Here is a 16,329-nt window from a genome sequence, read left to right as displayed (position 1 = left end):
ATTACTATAATTCCACTAAGTAAGGTTTTTGGAGAGGCCGCCCAAGTGGGCTTATGAAAATTGAAAAAGCTTGTGAATAAGGTTTTAAATACAGCATAAGCACTATAACATCTGCCGCAGTATTACATTCCAAAATCCATGAATGTAACAGTATTTATTTTGATCAAGCTCAGACAGGATCACCCAGGGGCTTTACACAACACTGGGGAGTCAGGTCTGTTCGTACTCTGAGCAACATCCCCCAGCTCCAAAAGACGGAATAGTGGGAGGAAAGACTAAGCCAGCAACAGATAATATAAGTAAACATATTAAAAGTATTATGGGCCGGCTCCGTGGCCGAGTGGTTAAGTTCGCGCGCTCCGCTGCAGTGGCCCAGGGTTCGGATCCTGGGCGCAGACATGGCAGCGCTCGCCAGGCCACGTTGAGGCGGCGTCCCACATCCCACAACTAGAAGGACATGCAACTAAGATATACAACTGTGTACGGGGGAGTTTGGGGAGATAAAGCAGAAAAAAAAAAAGATTGGCAACAGTTGTTAGCCCAGGTGCCAATCTTTAATTTAAAAAAAAGTATTAAAATTACTTTAATAAGATCAACTAAACAATTTTATCTCATATAGTGTATATTTGACCTATAACATCATATAGCTTCTGTTAAACATTTTAGTGTATAGTTTTTACTCTAATTAAAATTTTCAGTTTTATGTCTCAAGTACAATAGTTTAAGAAGATATTAATTACCTATTAGCCATATAGGTCACAGATTTTGGCTTTGTAAGAAAAAAGACAAGGATCCTCATGCAGGCCCCGACACAGTCTCAACTGGTAGTGATATCATATAGAGGAATTTTAATTATTAAATAGCCTCTAAGTAAATACATAGGTTTATTATTTTAATGCTTTAGTAACCTAATCTTTAGAAGCCAATTAAGAATATCAGAAAATGTAACAAATAATATTCAGATCAACAGAACAAGTATCTTAGAATGGCTGACTCTTAAACCTTCAATACTAGAGTCACAGGTCTCTTTTTTAGTTATTTTATCTATTTCTACAAGAATTTATGAAACAGACTGACACGTTTTGATGAAAACATTTTATTTCAGTTTTACATTAAATCATATTTAGATGCTTTAACAACTTTATAAAAAATTTTTAGATAATTTTAATCCATTCCCAGTGGTTATTAACACAAAAACCAAATAGAATCTATTAAGTTTTAGTAATATAAAGTTTTAGCATAAATTTCCAAATTTAGGTATGAATTTTGAACATTTTTTAGGTTATATATTTGGTGGCTTGTACAATTAACAGATGATAAACAAGGAGTGACTTTTGGAAGTAGTTACTTGGGAAACAGCGCCCAAGTATACAAGACACGATTTTGTTAAAGTTACATCAGCTGTGGTCACATATCAAGATCCCAAACTGTCCTAAACCAGTTTTTTTAAGACCTGAAACACTGACAAGGCTTAGATACGGGGCTGCAACACTTTTTATTTAGTCTATGAAGGCTATTTTTACCACAATGAAATTTCATCTGAAGAAAACTATTTAAAACTCTAGTTGTATTATTTCACCATGTTTTAATTCAGTATATTTAGTATGGATCATACTTAAAATACTTAAACTTAGTTATTATTTTTTAAAGCTAACTTAAATAGTTACTTGTTTTATCTGACCAATTAAAATAGGGGTTGGCCTGTTTTCTTATGACCCTCAGGCTAAGAATGGTTTTTACATTTTTAAAGGGTACAATCAGATAGAGGCCTGACCTTGCTCACAAATCCTAAAATATTGAATTAAAACATAAACCAAAGTTTTAAAAAGAAATTGCGTCTTTTATACTTTACTCAATAGTAATTTACATTACACACACCCCTCCCTTATCTGAAGGGTACCTGGTCTCAGCACAGAATTCTTTCTTTCCAAGTCTCCACCAAAGTCAGCACAAATGATGTGTGGCATTCAAGTTAGGGCTTTTAAGAAGCAATTATGCTTTCTCCATATACTCTTTCCTTTCACTGGCGTTCAGTCTCTAAAGGATGTCAAAGCCACTACCAGCCAGGACCACCTTGGACAATACATTTCTACTATGTTAAGCCACCAAAATTTTTGTTACTACAGTTACTGAGGAAACAAACCATAATAGTCACTAACAAACATGTTGTATATTTGCTGCCTTTCACATTTAACTAACTTCTACTTAATTTGCAAGTTCTCCCAATCACCCTTAACAAAAAACTAAAAACCCTATGAAAACAGATTGTTTAGACTGCTGAAAGGCCTCTGTTTATCCTATCCATCAGTCTTTTCCTTGACAACTGGCTACTGTTGCTCTTTTTTCTGTTTACTGTATGCTCAGATGAATTTTAATTTAAAACCTCACCACAACCACATTTCAAATGAAATGAAATTTAAAATCATTCCTGCTCCATATATGTAGTTCAAGTGCTGATGTGGCATTGAGACATTATCACATTCCATCCAATGACTGTGTCACAGAAGCAGAAATTTAAAGCGGGGTGGAACAGGCCCTTTCATTTCTTTATTGTATATAAGGGCCAACAAAGCACGAGAAGAATACTAAGTTTCACTTAACCCTGAAACACGGTAGTGTCTCCAAAACTCGAACTTCCCCAAACAGAACCTTGACATTTTCAAGAGCTGCATCGTGAGACCACCACAGGTTCAAAAGTAAGGTCAGTTACGCCACAATGCATGCTTCTGCAACATGGATTCCTTCATACACGACTGGCAAAATGGCAATGAGGACAGTGTAACGGGGAAGTAGTGTTGGTTCGTGAGTCATTCTTCCCAGCATGTTAATGTTTTGAAGCTATCAAGAACGAGATTTTTTCACAAATAATGAGAAAGACATGGGGGGCTGGAAATGAAGACGTTAAGGAAAACAATTAGAATCGTACCAAAGTACCTCCTTTGGTACAAGCAGTGGCGGTTGGTTTAGTGGCTTCAACAGCATTATGCTTTCCGCTACCTACTGATGCTGTGGGCACACATGAAGTCTATACCTGATCACAGCTTTAATTCTGGCGAAACTAGGTCTAGGCAAACCCTCCCATAGAAGCTAATACCTAGAAGAATCTACATATCAAAGAATAATCTACATATCAAAGAATCTACATATTTCATCCCAGGATGAAATAAGGCCGAGAATCATCTGGGGATGATGCCGAGTGCAGATGTCACCCATACCACCATGCTAGCATTTCTATTCGGATTGTCAGTTTTCGTTAGTGCTCTAGTTACAGAGCTACATAGTTTTAAGCAGTCTAGCCTTAATCCTATTTTTTCCATAGCCCTGTTGTTTTAGTACATGATTTTGAGGAATGAGAGGTTTTACAGGAACGCATATATCACATTACAGTAGATACAAGTGTACCATGAATTGAGATAGCGAACTGCAAATGCTAATAAGCAAAATGACACACTGCAACCCCAAAGGGCCCTATTCAAATCTTGTAACGTGCCTGACAAATACCAGCTCCTTTAATCCTATACTACTACATCTCAGAAACTACCTAAAAGTTATGTGGTCCCTATCAAATAGCGGAAACCAAAAATACAGTTCACAAATGCTACAAACACATTCTAATTCTCTATTTTCCCAAATTTACAATGTAACTGCTTTGAACTTCACCTTCATCTTGACAACTTTTGTTTAATCTGCAAGCGGAATTATAAATCCTTTATGTAGCTTCTCTCTTTTTCCAACCCAAAGGCATGCATACCATCACCCTTGGTCTAAGCAAAACCATCTGAGATTGCTTAAACTTTGAATACATAATTTCTTTATTGGAAGGCATAATCTTTTCCTTCAGAGTCAGCTTTGATGAAAAAACTGCCTCACAAAAGGCAAAATGGCAGCATCCTAAATAGACAGAGCTATATAACTACTATTTAGTTGACTACTCAAAAACTGCTTTCCTTATGACCAAGCAAAATGACAGATTTGGAGTTTTGCTCAATTGGATCCAGAATCACAGAGGATCCAGCCCGCTCGCTCTACACTGTACTTGAGCATACACCCTGTGTCCCATCTCTGCCAGACTCTCCTGGAGTTTCTGACTCTGAGCTTCCCAGTTACAAGGTTCTTGGGTCTTCCCACCACTGCTGCAGAACATTTCTAGATGGAGCTCAAAAGGATGTTATTATGTGTATGTAGATTTCAGGTGTCCTTGCTGATCCACTGTCCTAATATCTCACCAACACAGAGTAGTAAAGGAACACACTGATGACCTCTCTCCTAGGCCCTCCCCCAGCTATTCCCTGCCATGAGCCTATCAAGCAAAATGTAGTTAAATCATTTTTCTTCTCTGCTCCTTTCATTTCTGACTCTAATGACAACCATTTAATACCTAGTACACTTCTCCCCTTGCATTCACCAGTTTCTTTTTAGGAATCCTATCCTTAGCACCAATTTCAACAAATATAACATTTCTGAAAATCTGACACATGAAATCCAGTCTGGATTGAATATCAATTTTCCCAATAAAATGCCTCTAACCTGGCACTTCTGGAACACAGTGGTGATAATTCGTATTAATAATGACCTTGAAGTACTTCAAACTTCCAAAGAAGCTTCTGAATCAAAGGCATATTCAATTATATGCCACACAGTTTTAATGCTAAATGTCTTTACAGTATTCTAAATCTTAAGTACAGTATACGGCAAGCCACATGCCATAGTATAGCTGTGGCAAATGTAGGCAAACAGAGCTACTATTTGATTAACATACCTTAGCCAACCCACTCCAGCTAAGAGTAAGGCCCGATCAAAGTTAAAATACGGATGCTCCATGAAAATCGTCGTCACAGCTTCCTTCACACATTCCACTCCTCTACATCTGATACGCCTACTGCTTAAGTTTACAAAAACAATTCCAAGTGATTCGAATATAAATGCCTTCTCCTTGAGAACTATCACTGTAAATGCTGGTAGAAATGAGCTATACAACCGCGGTTCTCATCCCTGTCTGTGCACTGCTTGGGGAACTTGCTGAAAACTAAGGCTTTTAAAATATATAGATCTAAGGCCCATCCCAAACCTACTGGGTCATAATCTCTTGTGGAAGCCAAATATCTGACTCCGCGGTGATTCTGACGCACACACCGTTTTGGAAACAAATGCTTTGTAACCTTAAGGAAAGAGACACTGCTTTCGGTGTTTCCATCAGGTCAACAGAAAAGCAACATTTGGGTGCAGCATTTAGGTGGGACCTGCAGGAGTAAAGAGCGAACAAGAGGGCACTGTCAACCCTAGATATTCTTTCCTGTAATGTGGAAGTCACAGGGTGGGAAGGTATATCTACCCTGAGAAAGAGACTGGGTGAAGTACTAAAAGTAATTTCCAAAGGATACAGACTCAGTGGTGCTACTCAGCTGTTTGAATCACACTAGCAGTTACAATCAACTCAAAGAGTCACAAGCCCACCTATGCTCTGCAGAGTTTAACACATTTGACTAGCAATCAGAGGTCTCAAAGAACCTCAGCTTGCACATCAAGAGGTCCTAGCGGTTCAAGAATACCATTCCTCAACTCTCAGTAAGCCAAAACTGCAAAGTCCCAAAGTAAAGCAAAATAATTAGTGAGGCGAGTCCCCTGGTCGCCACAAGAGAAGTCTGATGTAGAAAACCACATATTTGTCATCAGTGAGCTCTGGCTTCAAAACCTTCCTCCACCAGTCACCAGTGACTTATCAGACTGCTCTAACCTCTCTAAACCCATTTCTTCACCTGTAAAATGGACACGAAAAATTTATGAAGATTTAAACGAGACAATATTTGTAAAAACAGAATTTTCTATATGGTCTCCTTTCCTCCTTAGTAATTCCTATATGCCTCCTCCACTCCCCTTTAATCTCAGTCATACCTTCTAGCATGTTACGTATACTTCTATTAGCCCCCACCTCACTTTACTGCTGTTACATGAGGCATACATTAATTCTGTTCCTCCCAAACTCATGTGACACTTAAACTCTGTCTACTGACAATCCACTGAAAACCCATCAATGCCTGGATTCATAGTAACTCTTTCAGGACAGAAGTCTTTTCCTTTTACTCTCAGGTCCCGATTCCAGTCGAGCGATGGCTCTCAAACTTTAGAGAAGGAAGAATTACTAGGGAGCTTGTTTAAAATACAAATCTCACCTCCCACCAACAACTTCATAATTGATTCAGGCGAGAGTTCGCACTGGTCACTAAAACTATTAGGTAAAAGCTTGCTGGAAACAAGACACTGATACTTTGCCTAAGCATTATCCCACCAGTTACCTACTGATTGCAAAGGGGAAAATGCACCTTGACACAAAACAAATCTGGCAGTGAGAATCTTATCTAAGAGAGAAAATTGAGCATCACGAGTAGTGGGATGAACCAGGGACCATGAGCCTGTTGATACAATGCAAATATGAACTAGGAAGCAGTAGTTTTGACAAAAATATGTAGCCTGAATATAATGAAGCCCCTAGATGCACCTTAAAGTTTGCCCAGAATACAGAGGGCACACGACACTTGGAGGAAACAATTAGGCAGTCCAAAACGTGGAACAGACAAAAGAACTGGCCCAGACTCTGCAAAAGTTAGTGCCACAAGAAAAAAAATGTAAGAGAACTGTTCTAGAGTTAAAGAAACATAAAAGCAATGCATGAATTTTGATTAAATCCCTGTTTGGAGCAGGGGAAACCTATGAAAGACACTGTTGGGGACAAATGGGAAAATTTGAATATGAAGCAGCTATTAGCTGATTCTATACAATTATGAAATAATTACGGAGCTACTGTTAATTTTCTTAGATGGAATAACGGTATTACAGCTATGCAGAAGTATTCCAATTTTTCAGTACTTGAGGTGAAGTATGGAAAGGTATAACCTCAGGATATATGTGAAACACACATACAGATAAAGCTATCTATGTCAATTACTGAAGCAAGGTAGATGGTGACAGGTGCTCAACACACTGCTCTTTCTACTTCTCTGTAAGCTTAAAAGTTTTCATAATAAAGGCTAAGCAAAGTACACATTCCTTGACCCAACTCCCTGAGGCTCTGAGTCCTTAAGCCTGTAGCAGGCGCACAAATCTGCATTTTAACAGGCCCCAGGCCCATCCTAATCCAGGAGGTTCTCTGGCCACTCTAGGAAACACAGCTGGAGAGAGAAAGTGGCGCGTCGGCTGTCTGGAAGGGCCTGGGTTCTTACCTCCCTTCCAGCTCTAGTTCATTGGCAGGCTTCCCAAGCCAAGGATTTGGAGTTTTCCTCAACTTCTTCATGTGTCCAGGATATATAAGATGCAATGAAAACACTAACTTTTCAAAGTTAGAGAATACATATCAAACAATAAATTGCAGTAGGTGATTTTGAGGTTTTTTTCCCCAATAAAGAAATTAATCTTGGTAAACAATTCAGAAAAATCTCCAAAATACCTGAGATATATACATTGCTTTAGCTTATTCTAACAGCAAAAACTTTAAAACAGATGAATGAGCACTTTAAAATGCTTTAATTTTAGCTGAAATAGCAAATTCACAAAATTAGCTAATAAACCAGCATAACTAGTTTCTCAGGAAGTCTAATCTGCTATAAATTTTAACATTAACTAAAGAGATATATAAAATGCCTCTACAGGCAGCAAAATGACAAAAAATAAGAAGAATTTGTTTAATAACAAGTCAAAACAACACAAGATAGTTCCTGGGAAACTTACACATTTTTAAACTTTTTAGTTGTTCAAACTAGAGTCTGAAACTCCTTCTTTAAAACTTCCGAGAGCTAATACCTATAGAATAGTAGACTTTTTAAAATGGAAGTGACCTTAAAGATCAACCAATTTAACTGCTTATTTGATAAATATGAGGAAACTGAGGCCAGAGATTTTTTGTAACTTGCAGAATGAGAAACGTTGATTTCTTAAGTCAAACGTTCCCTTTACACCCTATCTCTAAAGAGTGGTAAACAGTGGGTTATCTTTAGGCAACAGTCAAAAGTCACTACACAAATTTAGTTTTAAATGAGGCTATGTTTTCAAGATTTAAAAAAATTTTTTTTGACTCTTTCAGAGCCAAATAAGAAATTCAGAATTTCTGACTAGAGAAAGCAAGTAAACAGAACACCACAGGGAGTAAACTACAGTTTGCAGAGAGCATGCTGTAAAGCAAACCAGCCCACGCGGAAAGGAAACATTTAAGACAGTTTGTTTCTTTTTACATCCCACAGAACCTTTCCAACAAGCCAGAATTTATCCATTACAGAAGCCTAACTAATTGACCTCCCGGATAAAGTTTGCAAAATAAAGCGAAGGATGTTAAAAGACAGAAATGAACTGCTGGTGATTTCTGACGAGCCTAGTAGATTGTCAGAATGCTAGACTTCTGTAATACAGATTTTGAGGTTTTGTTTCTGGATCATTCTGTAAATACTATCCTTCATCACCAGTTGCAATTTTACTCAAAGTATGCCATTTTTTCATCACCTTCCCTTGAAAATTCACCATAAATGCCAAGTTTTTACTGTTTCGCTTCACTCAAAAATGAGAAATAACCTTCAGAGATGCTCTCTTCATAGTCACTCTCCTTTAGGAAGGAGCTCTTTGTCTAAACGTAACTCTGCTATCCTCACAGCTAATCTTGGATTTCTATGACTATTCAGGTGGAGGGAGGGGGAAGCGGATAACTAGATGAGACAACTTTATATTGTTCAACTTGTCCTTTTTTTCCTTGAGGATATCAAAGGGTCTTGTCTACTGCAAGATTATAAAATTATTATCCCACATTTTCTTCTAGTGTTTTTACAGTTTAATATTTTATGTTTACATCTTTAATTCTTTTAGAATTTTTGTTTATATAGGGTAGACATCAATTTTCCCCCCAAGTGGGTAGTCAACTGCCTCAATATCATGTTAAATAATCCTTTTTCCATTCACTGATCCGAAATGCTTTACTAACTACTAAACTCCCACAAACCTGTCAATTTATTTCACTCTCTCTTCTGCTTCACTACTTATTTTCTCCATTCCTCCGCCTGCCACACACTGTTCTAATTATTGACAATTTATAGCAATCCACTTTTGATAGGGTAAGCCTCAAGAGCTTCTTTTTTCAAGGTTTTTTTGACTATTCAAACACATTTACTTTTCTCAGATCAATTTTTCTCAAGTCTCCCTTCAAAAAGTCCCAATCAGTTCCTTTTGAAGCATGATTCCATTAAATTTATGGATAAAATTTAAAAAATGCTATTTTACAATATTGAGATTTCCACCCACTAACAAGCAGATATATAAAGACCACCCCTCCACACACACATATAACCTTTTAATGTGACTGTGACTGGTACCCTAGCCACAGACCAAATGAATTTCCTTATTTGTAAGGTAACATTTCCATTCTTAAATCACCAAATCTTAGAGCTAGAAGGACGTTACAGACCACTTAGTCCAACACCTCTTGTAATCTCAGTTATGTTTACCTCAAGCCTACCTAAGAGAATCATTTCAAAATTAAAATGAATATCTCTTTTACATGCAACACAATGATAAAAGTACTATCTGGATCACATAAAAGGCAAAGAAGTGGGCTACATTTATTGAAGACTGCTTTGAATTTAGGAATCCTTTGAGAATTCTTAAGAATTCTAAAACAGTAAGATCCATATTTGGGCTCACAGAAGAAAACAGAGTACCATAAGTGCATACACTTGAGACAGCTCCAAGTACTGTTAGACACTCGTGTTTCCAAGTTAAAGTCATTTTGTCATGATGTTGTCCAAGAACCAAACTTCCTAGTACCAAATCATTCCATTCCCAACTGTTCCATCATATTTATTAAGAACACAAATCCAATAACAATCTCCAAATGGAATAAGCCTGAAAGCCAATTCTAAAAGTGTTTCTCAAGCCTGGCTGCCCATCTGATCACTTGTGGAGCTTCTAAAAATAAGACTGCTTGGGTCCCACCCTGGGATTCTTCCTCAGCAAGCCCAGCGACACTCGGCCATTTCTTTTTTTTTCCCCCAAGCTGAAGTAGGTTCTCTTCTCAGCCAGAGTTAAGTGTCACTATTCTAAAATATTCAACAAGAACAAAGCCCTATAATAGACCAAGTATGCCTACATACGAAGAGGGAGGGAGGGATGCAGAGGGAGGAATTTTAAAAAAGCGTCTTCACCAGCCCAACAACATTTGCTGCTGATGATACACAGAGCTGTGCCCCTATATTATACCGAAGTCTTGAAACAGAAAAAACGCTAAAACAAAGCTTTAGACTGCTCACAGACTGACGGTGCCATGATGATATGTGAAACACCATTTTCTTTTTTTCTCCCTTGGAGGCAACCCTCCACACCATGCCCTCTCCCAAGAGAAAGAACAGCTGACATTCACTTTAAAAATGGCAAATACTACTAAGATTCTGAGTAAATTCCTCTTTCACTCTATAAAATAGAGGGCTGCAAACACACCCATAAAAGTAAATAAAAGGGTGATTAATGATTTGGCCGTGACATCATGACATTAGGTGAAATTTTAGTCGAAGAACTATTGCTTCATGACTGCAGAGAACTGCCAACACACTAAGCACTTTCTAGAAGAAACGCAAAAGCAAACATAGGCCAACACACGGAAGGGAAATTTACATACAACAATGCAATAAGCAAACTAACTCAAAATGTTCCTAAGGTCTAAGCCTCCTAGAAAATGATCTCACTTTCTCATAACAACACATTGTACTCAACTGAAGCCCAGTGTGACTCATATTCCTGGTATGACTGCCATCCCTGGGAAAGGCGCTTGAAAGATAGCGCAGGTAAAGCTACACAGTGAGTTTGTGTTAAGTAATTAGTGAGGGTAAAGCAGGCATTAAATAGACCTTAATCACACACCAGTGCTCCTCAAAGGAGGTGCATGAAACCACATCATCCTACAGACAACTACTCTTCCGTGCTCTAATTCGGGCCCCACCACAAATATTTTCAACATTCTTTAGGCATTTGGTGAAAGAGATGTCAAGTATTTTGCATCTTGACAGGAAAGGCAGCACACACAGAAGTTTACCACTCTACTATCAAAGCAACTACATTTTCTTAAATAAGCACTGTGCTCTGTCCAAGCAAGAGTCAAATCATTTACACTTAAAAAAAAAAAAGGCACATGAAAAGACAGGTCTTCACGGTTTAATGGAATCAGTTTTGACAATGTACAACTTCACTGACATCTTTTCTTAGAAATGTGGCCCCAATCAATGATATAATTCCTAGACCTTAACCTTTATGTCACGTGACCCCGTGAAATAGCAAAATTTTAGTAGCAAATATGATTAAGGGAAAAACTGTAACCCCAAAAGATCAGCACAGTAAAAACTGAGATGATGTATGTTCATACACTTAGACAAGAAATTTTTTGCCAACAGATTAAAACAAGAATAAAAACCTTTCTCCAGAGCTTTTCCATATGAATGATTTCCTCGCAAGCCCCATGCCTAGCAGGTGCTGAAGAGCAGACCCTGTTCCTGGAGTATTTCAAGCAAAACCAGATTAATGAAAAAAATTAAAATAAAAAGATAAAATCCTTCCTCAGTAAATATTTCTTTTGAAGTACAACCATGTTGTAATAAATAACTTAGCTGAATTAGCATGTCTTTTAATACCTTAACTTTATGAAACATTTACACATACATTCTAATCTTGAAAAAAAGACTAAAATAATTTAGACATAACAAAGTCACAGACATCTTTTAAAAATATATATATACCACTGCAGACCTTGAAAGTTCAATGGAAATCTGGAAAAATAATATACTACCGTATTTTAAACAACTATAAAAACTAAATTTACACTTAAAATGTACTTTTTAGTTTGTCCCAAAATCTGGACTTCTGCTTTGCCCAAACAGAATTAAGGTTTAAGTCAGTGGAGGAAAATTAGTCTGCCTAAAAGAATTTGTGAAACTGAACTCCAATTTCATTAGGTCCCAAAAGCTTACTACTAATAAATATCTAGGATGGATTACATTAGAGACAATTCTCCTAGGAATCTTAACCTGACACCAAACTTAGGGTTGCCCACACTGAGGAGACTAAGATACAGAAAGACAGGCTTCTTCAGGAGAGACCTAGTTATTAGATACATGCTGTGAAATTTTACTAGAATTTCAAAATCTCTCTCTTCCCCATATTTTTTGTCCCTCTCCCGGCTTCATGCCTTTGCATCTTGCCAACCTACAAGAAACCAAAAAAAGTATCCCCAATATCAAACACACTACCTTTGATTTGTATGGATTTGGATGCTGAGCAGTGTTTTTAGATCTAGATTTCAAATTCAAAACATATTTCAAACTTCTACTTCACCCAAAGCTAAGCTCCTAATAGCTAAAAGTTAATCAATTTCCATTCTTTTCTACTTTACGCCCCCTCTTCTTAGAAACTTATCAGCAGGAAACAAATTATCTGCAGACAAATACAGCTAGAAAAAAGGCTGCTTGGCTCAAGCTGGGAACACCAGTAAACAAGCCTGGCAGGACCCAAACATCAAGAAACAATCACATGGCCCCCTTCCTGAATGTGCATGTAAATTCTCCAGGACAAAGTTCTGGAATTCACTTTCATGATCTGACAATTCAATCCCATCCTTTCTGAAACGTTTTTATTTACAATTCTGAAAAGAGATCTGGACAAACAATTCAAAGACAATGAACTTTATTTCAGTTAACCGAAACACCCAGCAGCTAAAGTCTCCTACTAGACATAGGAGTCGGAGCAGTCTAGGCAAAATGTCTTCTCACAGGAGCAGGCGACCTGAAGAGCTCCGTGTAATTTATCTTCAGTAAGATTTTTTTTCTCTCGCAAACGCTCTTGCCTACAACTCACTGTTTCCACAATACACTCAAGCTGATTTAAGTTGGAGGGCAAGATTTACCAAGGTTTTAACGGGCTCATTTCCTTAGTTTAGCCAGTTAAGGCTGGTGGCAAAAAGAACGTCTGCAAGTGGTTTTTGCGGGATTCACCTGGCACCCGGGAAATTTACAAAGGGGAAAGGGCCGCAGGGCCAAGCTCGGGTCTTTGTAAACGTAAACCACCTACGCACTGGCCTGGACACCAGGAAAAACGTTCCACCAGAACAGGTGCCCAGGTGGCTAACTGATCTTCTGGAGGTGAGAGTTAAAAACAAACGCTTACACCCAACACAGACTACACAATTTTACCTGCCACTGAGCAAAGGGCACGTCTAATCCAGCAAAAAAAGTCATTTGCCTTCAAGGAGGGCAGCGTTTTGGTCATTTGAGGGGATGGGGTTGCAGGAAGGGGGGAGGGGGCGTGGAATAAAGGAGTGCTCAAAGGAGAGGCAGCGAGGATTTTTGCACAGGGCCCCAAACAGGCCACTGCGGAGAGAAGACGGGGGAGAGGGGAAGCTGTCTCACCGGGGGACAAAACCGAGTGCAAACCGGCTAGAAGGAGGAAGGTTCCCCCCAGGAGGCGAGAAGGGGTGCAGAGGAAAGGCGCCAGCGGCTGTTACCTTGGGTTACAGGGGCAAGGGACAACGGGAATAGAGGTCTACAGAGATGGAGAGGAGGGAAGGGATGAGGCAGGGGCTCCGCTAAGTGCGAACCAGGGATGAAGAGAGACCAACAGCGGGACTTGGGCGTCCCTGGGCCAAAAGGCGTGGCCAGGGATCCAGATCAAACGATGGTCTTTCGGAGACGCCCGGGAAGTGCGCGGCAAACCCCTCCTTCCAGACCCCGAGCCAGGCCGGGCCGAGGGGCCCACCGACGAGTCACCTCGAGGGCGGAGCGCGCTCCGGAGGGCTCTAGCTCGCCCGCGGGGCCCTCCGCAGGGCCGCCGGCCCGGCCCCCGCCCCCACCCCCGCAGTGCTCTTACCTCCACACCTGCCCCATCTGCAGCAGGTGGATGACCGTCTGCCAGATCCACACGGAGAGGCGGCACAGGCGCTGCGCCCCTGGCGTCGCAGGGCCGCCGCGGCCGTAGCCGGCCCCCATCATGGGGGGACCCCGGCTGCTGAGCCCCTCCACGGCGCCCAGCCCGCCGCCCGTGTAGTCCTGCACGAACCAGCGGAAGCTCAGGCTCTGCACCAGCAGCGACGGCACCAGCACGAAGAAGAGGGTCAGCCCGAAGTAGCCGTAGTCCCCCTTGCGGTAGTAGTCGAGGGCCAGCCACAGGTCGGTGCCCACGTCCCCGAAGAAGACCAGCAGCGCCAGCACGATCCACAGGCAGTCGAGCCACGGCCGCTCCACCTGCGGCGGCGCGGCCGAGGGCGTCGGGTAGCGGTCGGCGTCGGCGGCCGCGGGCGGCTGCAGCGGCTGGTCCCCCCCCGTCGGCGGCGGCGGCGGCGCTGCGGCGCGGCTTCTTGCCCAGGAGGGAGCGCAGGCAGGCGGAGCGGCAGCCCCAGTAGCACGAGGAGGTGTTGCAGCAGTGGCAGATGTGCAGCGAGCTGCTCTCGCCGGGCTCGTCGCCGCCGCCGCCGCCGCCGCCGCAGCCGCCTCCCCCGGGCTCCCCGTCCTCCTCGCCGCCACTGCCCACCGCCTCGTCCAGGTTGTGCAGCTGGGCGAAGCCCACCCCCACGCCACCGCCATCGGATTTCGCCGCCATCTTGACTCTCTTCCCAGCTCCGGAGGTTGGGGGGGAGGGACGGGGGGGGGAAGAAGGCAGGGAACGGGGAGGGGGGGAAACGAATGGAGAGGAAGGGGGGCGGGGAGGAAGCGGGGGAGCAAACGAACGAGGGGGGAGTGGGCCAGGGAACCCCCTCCGCTTCCGGGTAGTTGGCGTCACTTCCGGGCGAGCCCCCCAATCGCACGGCGCCCGCAGCTCCCCAGCCCTACCCTCCCGGCCAAGATGGCCGCCCTCCTGTGCCTCAGCTGCTGGGCGGGGGACCGGGGGGTTCTCCCCGCCAGGGCTCCCCTTCCCCTCTTCCGTTGACCCCGAAACCCATCAGGTTGACCCCTCGGCGTTTCTGAATCCCGCTGGGCCGAGTGAGGCGGTCCAAAGTGATCCCTGGAGGGGGCAGTGCCAGACGTTTTGGGGTCCCCTTCCTCAGCGTCGCAGCTCACAGCTTTCCTCCTGGAGAAACGCCCCCTAACACCCTGCCGGCTGCTGGCGGAGGGGCGGGACCTCTGAGGGAAGGGGCGGAGCTAGTGCAAAGCCCGTGATTACGTGTCACTTCCGGGAGATAGGATGACCTCATTGTAGTTAGACACCCCCCCCATCAAAATGGCTGTCTCACCTCTTTGCCTGTTTCTCTTCTTTTTCTTTTAAATTTCTCGCCTATACTTTCCTTATTTTGAGGGTCTTTAGAAGTTACATAAGTCAGGTTGGATTCCCACACACAACTTACTGATTCTCACTGCTGTTTAGACACCTCCCTCCTCTTTTACCTCTGTTGACCCCCTGATTTTCTTGTCACTGACAACTTTACCATCTTGTGTAAGAAAGTTTCTACCATTCCTTTAAGAAACCTCCCGGCAAAATCCAATTAAAAATCAGCCTGATTGCATCTTGAGTATTAGGGCAAAGATTGAATTGGCATAGAGTGACCTTGAGTGCATTTTCTTCACCATTGAAATATTTCTACCATCTTTTTTTTTAAGTATGCAATTTTAAAATTCTGACCTTAATTTGGAAAATTCAGAACTAGCCAGGGTTTAAGCTGTGTCAATTAACTTGTTCAGGCTATTTGAATGTGTGAAGATCACCTTTTAGAAGTTTTTGGTGTGAAGACTCTGTCAGTAAACATGGCTTTAAATGAGCGAAAATATTATCAATGTGCTATATCATTAAAATAGGTGCAGGGTACACTACTTAATCTTAACTAACAAATTACAAAAGTGAAGGAGCACTGAATGGATTTGAATTACAATGATCTCCCAGTGAAAGTATATTTGAAGCCGGATAGAGCAAGCTAGATGGTTACAGGTGTTTCCAATCAGGTGAAAGGAACATTTTGAAGTTAAAAACAAAAAATTTTTTAAAAGCCTGAATTTTCTCATTGACCTCCCTAGGTTTTTGTACTCGTTTTCCGATTCTATCTACTTCTCCCTTCGGTAAAACTTTCTAATAATGCCAATAACTTTTTTTTGGAACGGTGAGGACAAATTAGGTAGTATTTGTATGGCACTGAGGTTCTGTGTAAGAAACGTGCCTTTGAAATTTTCAGTATTGTTATTTTGAGGTATATGATATTTAACACCATAGCACCTAGTTAAGTTTTGGGTGTGGCAGGGCAAGACAAGGACTCCACATTTTAGGACACAACTTTTCATGAGTATTTATGCCAAGGTAAAACCTGTATATAGTTTACAGAAAGTGCTCATAGAG

General features: G+C 41.5%; 1 protein-coding gene across 1 annotated transcript in view; it reads right to left on the bottom strand.

Annotated features, from left to right (window-relative positions):
• XKR6 (XK related 6) overlaps positions 1 to 15,230 on the bottom strand; it is a 309,295-nt gene extending 294,065 nt beyond the window's left edge. The window contains 2 exon segments of the mRNA XM_046655580.1: positions 13,879 to 14,336; positions 14,338 to 15,230. Coding sequence (XP_046511536.1) covers positions 13,879 to 14,336; positions 14,338 to 14,607 — 728 coding nt within the window. The 5' untranslated portion in view covers positions 14,608 to 15,230.
• Between the last annotated feature and the right edge of the window lie 1,099 nt (positions 15,231 to 16,329).

Source organism: Equus quagga, chromosome 3 (genome assembly GCF_021613505.1).
Source record: "Equus quagga isolate Etosha38 chromosome 3, UCLA_HA_Equagga_1.0, whole genome shotgun sequence".
NCBI classification, from domain to species: domain Eukaryota; kingdom Metazoa; phylum Chordata; class Mammalia; order Perissodactyla; family Equidae; genus Equus; species Equus quagga.
This window is presented reverse-complemented; position numbering and strand designations above follow the sequence as displayed.